Source organism: Barbus barbus, assembly GCF_936440315.1.
Source record: "Barbus barbus genome assembly, chromosome: 24".
In the NCBI taxonomy this organism is placed as follows: domain Eukaryota; kingdom Metazoa; phylum Chordata; class Actinopteri; order Cypriniformes; family Cyprinidae; genus Barbus; species Barbus barbus.
In genome coordinates, this window is record NC_136752.1 from 26,162,767 (window position 1) to 26,173,587 (window position 10,821).

At 38.9% G+C, this 10,821-nt stretch overlaps 1 protein-coding gene across 1 annotated transcript; it reads left to right on the top strand.

Annotated features, from left to right (window-relative positions):
* The first annotated feature begins 5,173 nt into the window (after nt 1-5,173).
* On the top strand, nt 5,174-10,161 carry LOC306843633 (bone morphogenetic protein 2-like). Its single transcript, XM_079375216.1, has 3 exons — nt 5,174-5,533; nt 6,640-7,013; nt 8,925-10,161. The coding sequence occupies exons 2-3, from the start codon at nt 6,653-6,655 to the stop codon at nt 9,788-9,790; spliced, it is 1,227 nt and encodes a 408-aa protein (XP_079231342.1). The 5' UTR covers nt 5,174-5,533; nt 6,640-6,652; the 3' UTR covers nt 9,791-10,161.
* Nucleotides 10,162-10,821: the final 660 nt, after the last annotated feature.

Sequence of the window (10,821 nt, forward strand, 5' to 3'; positions counted from 1 at the left end):
TTTGTAGCAATAGTCAACAATACATTGTATGGGTCAAAATTATTAATTTTTCATGTTCCATGAAGATATTTTGTAAATTTCTTACTGCAAATATATCAAAACTTAAATATTTGATATATTTGATTAGTAATATGCATTGCTAACTTCATTTGGACAACTTTAAAGGTGATTTTCTCAATATTTTGATTTTTTTTTGCACACTCATATTGCAGATTTTCAAATAGTTGTATCTCAGCCAAATATTGTCCGATCCTAACAAACCATACATCAATGGAAAGCTTATTTCTTCAGCTTTCAGAATATGTATACATCGGGTCCATTCAGGGTCCAGGGTCACATATTTCACAGTAGTACAGTATTTACTGTATTTTTGATATAGGTGATGCAAACATTTATTTTCATTCACTATTTTCATGCATGTATGAATCATTCACAAAAAGACTTTGACTTTAAGTTTGAAGGGATACAGGATGAAAACAACAATGGCACATTGTCGTGTTTGCTTGAAATGACCAGTGATGTCCTAACCATCATTAAAACTCATGGTGGTGGTCCAGGTCAGATTTTAAGGGAACCAAAGACAAGCTCGTCCGATGACCAGTGGAATGTGTAGTGTAGCATTCTGCCAAACAACTGTTAGCACAATGTAAGGGGCTCAATCTGCAGAGTCATCTCCATGCCTTTTCCCAGACAGACCCATGGAATGCAGGTGATGACAGAAGCTCCACTCAGCTCCGATGGAGGACAGAGGAGAGACGATCTGGCACTTTGATGCTCCTTAATGATGGCTGCTCTTCATCGGTTAGCCGGAGCGCTCAATAACATGCTGCTTGATTCATCCATGCAGACAGATGACTGACAAAACCCCATGTTCTACACTCACGGAGGTTTCGGATGGAGTCAAGAGGATTTGTGGGATTTATTTAAGGTCAGAATGTGACCAACAGGAAGTAAATAAAAAGAGCTGAATGTTCCCCATTCAAAATGTCTTTTTTGATTCAACTTGCCATTTTGTTTGTAATTATTTGTGAAATTCCCAAATAATTTCTGAGAGAAATTGCTTCAAAGTAAATACTACATCAGTTTTTTTTCCCCAGTGTATTTATTGCTAAATAAACCCACTGGAGAGTTGATATGTGTATTTCTATGTTAAAATACTTCTAGCTTAAGCAGACAAATATAATGTTTATAGTCTGATTACTTCAAAAACTGTGGCTTTTTGGCACTTTCAAAATATTGCTTTGTTTTACGCAGCCAGGCACTGGCTTAACCAGTTGTGTGAGTTTGGGGCAGGGCTATCCGTTTTCCGACCAATGGAAGACAAAGGGTGTTAAGGAAAGCTATTTGGAAAAAAAAAAAAAATTAAAATTCCATTTGGTGATCCCTAGTGGCTTAAAAAGTAACAATCAATCAATTAAATACATCTGTTCAATTAAATATATTTATATTCGTACACTGGTGGCCAGATTTTTATGTCTGTGTCTCTTATGCTCACCAAGGTTGCATTTACTTAATCAAAAAAATATTTCCACAAATGTTTTTCCAAAAATATGAAACAGCACAGCTGTTTTTGACATTGATAATGACAATGAATGCTTCTTGTGAAGCAAATCAGCATATTAAAATGATTTCTGAAGGATCACGTGACACTGAAGACTGGAGTAAATTAAATTTTAAAATACAGTATATTACAATAGAAAACAGTCATTTAAAATTCTAATAATATTTCACAATAAAAACTGTATTTGTAAACAAGTAAATGCAGCCATAATAAGCATTGTTTCAGAAACAAATACAATAAAACAAAAATCCAAACATTGCCTGCCAGTCTCCCATTAATCAAAAAATGTTCAGGTTTGCTTCAGTATCAATAAACTTCATATTTGACTTAGCAGACAAATGCAACAACTTCTAGCATGCAGCTCCAAACATAGAAATGATCTTTAAAGTTTGATGCAGGAAAAAGTCAGAGGTCGCTGCTCTTCCCAGCCATGGATCAAAGATTCTGCAAAGCCCCTGAAAGCATAAGCACAATATTTCATACAGGTCAATTCTTCATTTGCCATTTAAATGAGTGACGTTATTCCCAGTAAAGCGAGCATCAGAGCGGAATTTTTACCCACAGGCTGCAGCCATTTGGGGAACCAAACAGATAACTTTGAGCAAATAATGAGATGGAATTTAAAAGATAACATTTCATCCAATCAGAGAATAATTAGATCAGCCATCAATTCATTAGATGATGACTTTAGGTTTTTTAATGGGGCATTGGGGCAAAATTGAAGCACAAAAACACCTCCCTCCACACCAGCAGACCTTGTGGACACAATCTCCTCACCTGGTTTCAGCCCACACCGGTAGACAATAAGGCAAAGATAAACATTCTTTTCACTCTCTGCGGTCCTCTTGTTTTGAGTAATTAAGGCTATTTAACATGCATTGTGAAGTGTTATCCCTGAATCTAAAGCACCTTTGGCCAATGGAGAGCTTAGAGCACTATGTTCATGACCTACTGTTTAGGCAACAAGGTGAACGTTAGGGGAGTGGCAAATGAGAATAAAAGCACGTAAAAAATTGTTATTGCATCTTTAACAGGCTACGTATTCCTTATTGAACTAGCACTCCCGAAAGCTATCTGTAATCGTTTAAGTGATCATCTGATTTGTGCACCCAGCTCACTTTTACTGGCCGGGACTGGTAGAGACCAGTATCACCTGAGGAATGGAATGCATCAGTGTATTTTAATTGCTAAGTGGATGATCCAGGGATTATCCCTCATAAGATGTTATTGTCTTGGAAGCACACAAAGATATCTTTTGATCTCAATGGGGTTTAATCTACTGCTGTCTCTCCCAGCTCAATTGCCCAGCTGCTTTTGTCAAAACAAACTTGCCATCAACACATAATTGAAATGAATACTTGTAACCAGTGAGGGGTTTTCATATGCGGATTCCTTCTACATACGTGCTGTTGACTAATCAGGCGTCCAAGGATTTGTCTAATAGTAATGGTTTCAGTCTGATGTCCGTGACATTTGACATCCACAGCACGTTTATCCCCGGCCTGTTTGCCTCTGAGGAGCACAAAACAATATTTTATAGCCCATAAACATTGCATAAATAAAATAGATTAAAAACATCTATTTTATTAAAATGATTTTAAAGTCTGCTTCTCTCGCTGTTTACTTGTTCTGAATCTGGATTCAGGAGAGGAGGTCACTTTTAAACCTCCTGGTCTGAGAGAGCAAAGGGCACTGGATTTGCTAATTTTTGCTAATGAGCATAATCCAGTTGTAAAACAAGATTTAAACCAGCCATTAACACATATTGATCAATGATAACCAGGGATTCACTGCAAAAAATGCCTTTCTTATTTAGATTTTTTGTCTTGTTTCCAGCCAAAATATCAAAAAATTCTTAAATCAAGAAGGATTTTCTAGACAAGTAAAAACAAGCAAAATAATCTGCCAATGGGGTATGAAAAATAATCTTACGTCAAACAGAAAACAAGATTATTTTTCTTACCCCATTGGCAGATTATTTTCTTTTACTTTGCAGATTAAAAAATCCTTCTTGATTTAAGAATTTTTTTATATTTTGGCTGGAAAAAAGACAAAAAAATCTAAGTAAGAATTTTTTTTTTTTTGCAATGTTTAGCTTCCTCGCGAATGGCCAAAGGTATCATCTTCTCAGTATGGGTTAATATCATGTCATGCTTCAAAAGGCATTAGCCTTATTATAATATGTTACCTGTGGATTCAAGAGAAAAAGTAGAACTTATTTATGCAAAACAAACACACTGTTGCGTAATAGACATCTCACCGGTCCATTGTTATTTAAATAGTGAAAACCTTTCACCAGAGCCTTGTCTGCTTGGGATCTAACTGTGATTCACACCTCGATGGTGTGAACTATTTGTGATGCAAGTTTTGTTTTGGATAGATGTAGCCTATATATAATTTATATAGCATAATATATATATTAAAAATAAAATAATGTGGTAAAATATAATGTATATTTTTACATTATTTTACAGTACAGTCACACATATTTTCTATTAACATATTTCTATTAACCCAGGGGGATTAAAACTGGGGGCCAAGGGGCCATAAAGGGGTGCTAGCTTGTATTTTTCTGTTGCCTTAGGTAATATTTTCTATAAAGCTGCTTTAAATAAATAAATAAATAAATTCAATAGTGTGACAGAAATATATAGAGGAGTCATATAGAAATAAATATATTTAAAATAAAATTTCATTCAAAATGTTTAGATCTAACTGTACTTTAATATTGAGTAAATATATTTATCAAAACACTGAAAGAAAAATAATATTTTCCAGACAATATTTGAATAAATTATTGTGGTTTATTTATTTTTTACATCACATTTACTATATTTTTTTTTTGCACATTATTAATGGCTTTTTATACATGCAAATATACATGTGTTTTTATTACATCATTGGGAATCATCGTGTTTTGGCATCATATCAATATCAATGTATACTTTTACACTCTTTTTTTATAACACAGGGGTTTTAAATCTGGGGTCCGGGGACTCCCACAGGGCCGTAAAGGGGTGCTATCTTGTATTTTTCTCTCCTCAGGCAATATTTTCTGTAAAGCTGTTGTGTTGAGAAGTGAAGTAAGAAATAACTAGCCTGTTAAAGAATATATATTTTTCTTCAGGTTTATACATATAAAAGAATATTCATTGTCAATTTGAAAGAAAATAAATATTTTACAGCCAGTATAGGCTATTGCAATGACAAAATATAAAACATTTTCTACATCACTTTCCTGTTTCCAAAAAGTGTACATTATAAATGGATACGTGACAGTATGCTATTTATAGTTACGTGACCATCATATTTGGAAGCATTTGGCAAATTTGAAAATCCCCATTTCAAAATGTAATATTACTTTTTACCGTAGTAGGGTAACTTTATGTTTACACATTTTAACTGAGCCATATTTACATTCATTTCCCGTTGAAATTACCAACATGTTTACAGTGTAGAATGCGTAAAGGACAAATTCAATCAATCAACACGCAACTGTGGGCATGTTCAAACCTTTGAATGGAGAGCACGCTGCGCGTTTCAATGGACCTGAATGATGACAGTCATTGTGACATCACCAGACAACAAAAAGACTCGCGCTCGCGGAGCGAAGCGCTCCAATCAATGGCACAGACGCGACGCGTGATGCACGCAGAGATGAGTCTCCCAAAACTGTTGCTGATCAGAAACTTTTAGGCGAAAAATGACAGATCCAGGACTTTGCGAACTCGAGCTGTCACTCTTGGAATTGCTGCTTTCTTTGACCTAAGCGTTTGCGCACTTCATTAGAGTTTAGTACAGTCTAGTTTGAAGTGTTGCTCAAGTATGAACAAGAAGAGGCGACCTGAGTTGCGGCCACTCTCTGTCCTGGGATAAAAAGAAAAAAAAAATCGCTTGTGGATTAAAACACGAATTCATGAGGAATTTAAGAGACGACGGGAACGCAGACCGGCCACAGCGCTTCCTCCTTCGGTAACGCTACAACTTATTTCTTTAATATTAAGTTTTGCAAAAAGTGCGAGTGTTTTTGAAAGCCAGCGTTGACATTTCTATACATCGGTGCATTGCGTATCACCTCATAGAGGTGCATACATGTAGTCTGTAAGGTCAGAAGATATGCGCAAATGAAAAGAAAACACTTCTCTGCTTCCTTATCATCAGATCTCTTTGTCGTCTTTGTTGCTTGAGTTGTTTTTGCGTAAGATCTACCACCTGTAGCCTCACAACTCTGCCTCTCCCTCAGCGAAACGTCTTTTGCTAGACATTCAGTCCTTTTGAAGACTTTCCTTTCATGATCTTAAGGCAGACCCCCACCCAGACACTGCTCTCTTATCTCCCTTTAATTGCAGACTCCATGTCTGCTGTCTTCATGTCTCCCTTCTTTCAATTTCTTTTGATTCACTCTTTCCTGTTTCATCCCATTTGTCTGACATCCTCTTTGGAGTCTCGTGCTTTCACTGTAGATCAATCTCTTATTATAGCCTGCGGTAGGGATATTATTCTCAATCTTTTTGCGTGCGTGTGTGTTCATCGCCTCAAAGTCATCTCCAAAAGATCTAGATATGTCTGTGGTTTGAGGCAGCCGCAGGTTGAATGCGGCTAGGGATCTTTTCCATGCATATAAGTGGCTGGAGCTCTGGGCTGCTATTCAAGTGTTTTAGGACTTAAAGGAACAGGTATCCCATAAAAACCAAACAAATCTTTAGCTTCTAAGAGCGATTGGAGGTTTGAACCTATCTAGGGGTGATCTCTGACCCATTGTGCCATTGAGCAAGCACTTAACACCTGATTGCTCCAGGGGGGCTGTAGCTACAAGAAATGTACTGTATATTTAAAAAATAATGTAAAACTTTAAAACAGTAAAACTAACTTTTTACTGTTCAAGTTTCTTGAGATTTTTCATCACTGGTTCTTCAGATCAGTGCATTGGTTTCTGGCTTCTTTAAAGCAGATTGTTTTCTAAAGAAACAAGAATAAAAAGTTATTTTTGGAACCTAAAAAGGCATAATGGTGTAAAACTGTTTTTTAAAACCCTCTAAGAAGAATAAGAATGGTCAATTCACATTTCCTCTTCGCAGGAACTGACTGATCATGGTCGCCGTGGTCCGTGCTCTCACGGTGCTGTTGCTCGGTCAGGTGTTGCTGGGAGGTGCCGCTGGACTCATTCCCAAGATCGACCGACGGAAATACAGTGATTCAGGGAGACACATGCCGGAGCGATCTGATATTAACTTCCTCAACGAGTTCGAGCTACGGCTGCTCAACATGTTCGGACTGAAGCGAAGACCCACGCCGAGCAAATCGGCAGTGGTCCCTCAGTACATGCTGGACTTGTATTATATGCACTCTGAAAACGACGACCCGAACATCCGGCGCCCGAGGAGCACTATGGGAAAGCATGTGGAACGGGCGGCCAGCAGAGCAAATACAATACGAAGCTTTCATCACGAAGGTGAGGCCTGATTTTGATTGTGAATATGCTGTTCCAGGTTTATTTGAAATGAAAATTTAAAAATTCACATTTTCAGTTTAAATGTTTGTTTATTCCCAGAACTTTCTAAAATTCCATGGAATGGTGGGACGCAACCATTTGGAAACGATTGACATTCCACAAACAGCTCTCACTATTATTAAGGAAGCAAAAATGCATCCTAACGGTGACTTTACTGCAAATAATTGATAGTGTCTGAGTGCACTTAGAGTAGTTTTCTAGACAAGGTATGGAGTTCATGCACTAGTTATTTTCCAAGAATCCACAGATTACAGTAGCAGGCTCTGTGAGGAAATCAGGATGGTAGTTTTGCTGTTCTCCATCAAGTTTCGTCATTGATGTTTTCGAGCCATCAATGGGGGGGCTTGTTTCTGCACCACGTTTTTGTACAGATACTGTGTGCGTGTGTGTTTAGCTTTGCTCAACTCTTTATCACATGCCCGAGTAATTCTAGCCTTACTGCTTGAGTCAGTCGAGAGATTGTGGGTGGCCTTGTTGAATGGTCAGATTTGAATTCTCTAGAAACAGAATCTGTTTTTTTTTTTTTTTTTTTATAATGAAATCAACCCGAGTGTGATCAGGTGGCATGTCAATTAAGTCTCTTTTAGGCGTGTTATCTGATTTAAACAGTCATGAAACATGCCCTCTCTTGCTCTGGAAGAGTTGAGCCTGTGAAAGCCACTGGCCTTGTTCGTGAAGTCTGTTTAGAGGTCAACATAAACTATAGCACACAATTTAGAAACATTTCACTTTTCACGCTAACTCGCTGTACTGTGGTAAAGAGAGGGGGATTGATCCATACGAGAGTCATTACAGGCTGTAAAATGGCACAGATTCGGATGGATGACATCCAGTGGTCGAGCTGACACACTGCAAACAAGGATGCTTTTTGTGTGCTCATGTTGAAACAAACAATTTAAGCATTTGTATTAAATGTCTTACTTGTTTACTCCAAATGAGGCTTTTCTCGTGCCCTCTGTAGTAATTGAGCACCTCCTACGCCTCAGGCTTCTCTCATTGTTTTAATTTGATGAACTCTGTGGTTGAGGACCTGACTGGATTTTTATTACATCCATCAAAAGGTTTTCGATGTAATGTTATGCAATCGTTTTTAAAGTTCCATCCAATTAGGCGCTGCTGAAATAACTTTGATTTGACGTCGAGATTCTCAGCCGAGAAACACAGTCAGTTTACAAGGTACCCATCATAAATGTAGGACTTGTATGATTTGCTGTTTTGGCATAACGTACAAACAGAAATTAGGAATGTCAATACACTCATAACTGTGGCTGACTGCTTTCGTCAAGCCCCGACATGTTCGCAGTCACTCCCCCTCAAGACTAGGAGAAAAAGGAAAAGGTGAAGAAAGACCGACAGAACGAGGGAAAGAAAGAGCCGGGCTTTCCCACATCAAATAAAGCGTGCTTATCTTCTGTAGGCTCTTTGTGATTATGAAGCAGATATGTTGGATTATTGGGAATGGAATTTCCAAAACGTCGCTTTTCAAAAGAGATTAAGCGAGCTCTTTGGTCTGAGAGTGTTTTATTTTAGGGCATTGAGTCGTAGGAATAGCTGTTCCTTCACTGATTGCAACCTTTATTCAATAAAGACTTGGAAACAAGAGAATGTTGTCACTCTACAACCACACAAACAGCCTCGCGCTCGCAGCTAGCCTTTCATTTTAACACCTGGTTCTACCGTATAATCTCTCGCTCAGGCCAGACAAGAAAATGCTGAGTGGAAAATCCTATTTAGAGTCAAAGCAAAAATGTCAGGTTTCAGCCTGAAGTGCTTCAGAATCCAACAGTATTCTTTTGTTGTAGGCCAATTTGTTGACATGGTCCTAACGTACTCTTTCTTCTGCCCTTCCAGAGGCTTTCGAGGCACTGTCCAGCCTGAAAGGAAAAACAACGCAGCAGTTTTTCTTCAACCTTACCTCCATTCCCGCCGAGGAGCTGATCACGGCCGCAGAGCTGCGCATTTTCAGGGACCAGGTTCTCGGTGACTTGAGTGGTTTCCACCGAATTAACATTTACGAGGTGTTCAAGCCAGCACTGGCCCCTTCCAAAGAGCCTCTTACCAGACTTCTCGACACCCGTCTTGTGCAGGACTCTCACACGCGCTGGGAGAGCTTCGACATGGGTTCAGCCGTGGCTCGCTGGGCCCGCGAATCCCAGCACAACCATGGGCTCCTGGTGGAGGTGCTCCATCCCGAGGAGTCGGAAGGATCGACGGAGGTCGAGAGGAACCGGAGGAGGCACGTGAGAGTCAGTCGCTCCCTTCACGCAGATGAGGACTCGTGGGCACAGGCCAGACCCCTGCTGGTGACCTACAGCCACGACGGTCAGGGCTCTGCCGTCCTGCATTCGAACCGAGACAAGCAGCAGGGGCGGCAAAGGCCGAAGCAGCGCAGGAAGCAGCATCGCACAAACTGCAGGCGGCACGCTCTCTACGTGGACTTCAGCGATGTGGGCTGGAACGAGTGGATCGTGGCGCCGCCGGGCTACCATGCTTTCTACTGCCACGGCGAATGTCCCTTTCCGCTGTCGGACCACCTGAACTCCACCAATCACGCCATCGTCCAGACGCTGGTGAACTCGGTCAATTCCAATATTCCCAGAGCTTGCTGCGTCCCGACGGAACTCAGTCCCATATCGCTGCTGTACCTGGACGAGTACGAGAAAGTCATTCTTAAAAACTACCAGGACATGGTGGTGGAGGGCTGCGGGTGCCGATGAGAGCTACATCTCCCCAATGAAGACTTTTATTTATACAAAAGAACGTTCAAAGAGCTATTTTGGAGGAAGAAAAGAAATATATATGAATATATTTATGTTGACTGAAAAAAATGGGAAAATAAATATTTTAATGAGAGTGCTTGCTTTTTCCAGTGGCTTTGAAGATGTTTTTTTCCTGTCCCATGTACATTTCAAAATGAGTGCAATTGCACATGAAGTATAATGCTCAGATTTTTATTATGTATTTATTGCATAACCACTTTATTTGTAAATGTGTATTTATCATGAAAAAATATATGATCTTCATTCAGTGTGCATCTGGGAATACATTCTTTGAAACCAAAAAATAAACCATGGATGAAGTTCTTTTTAAAAGTCATGATATAACAAACATGCTTTTGCATAGACCTTGTGGTTACTTATGCAATACTGCAGACAGTTCAAAACGGTGATAGTCTGATTGAGTAAAGGCCTGTTCACACCAAAGAATTTAGACTAGGGAAGTCCACAGCACAACTAATGATAATGACGCCGAAATATCACTTTCAGAATGATTTTCTTCCATCTGATAAACAATAAAAACATAAGACTTTACCTGACTGCAGCACATGCTTCTAGAATACAGAACTTTGTTGTGCATTGATGTTGTAGCAAATATAATTATCATTGGAGTTATTGTTCTTAATGTGAATGGGCCTTAATAATCAAGCGGGTACAGAATCAGAGACATGCCAGAAACCAGCGAGCCATACACAGTGTGCTGCTTTGAAGGCAATATCAGCATAACTATTTCACTTGATAAAGGACGACACAATCTATAAACCAATCTTTAATATTATATATATAAAATGGGTAACACTTTATTTTGATAGTCCACTTTAGACATTCTACTATAGAGAAAATGCATCTACTTAAGCATCTCTAATCGGTTTTTATTTGGTTTGCTGTGTACTAAACTAAAATTAGCTATTGATCGGCTAGCTATGAAAATGTGTCGATCTGATAATCTTCAGAAACCTATACAGAGTTTA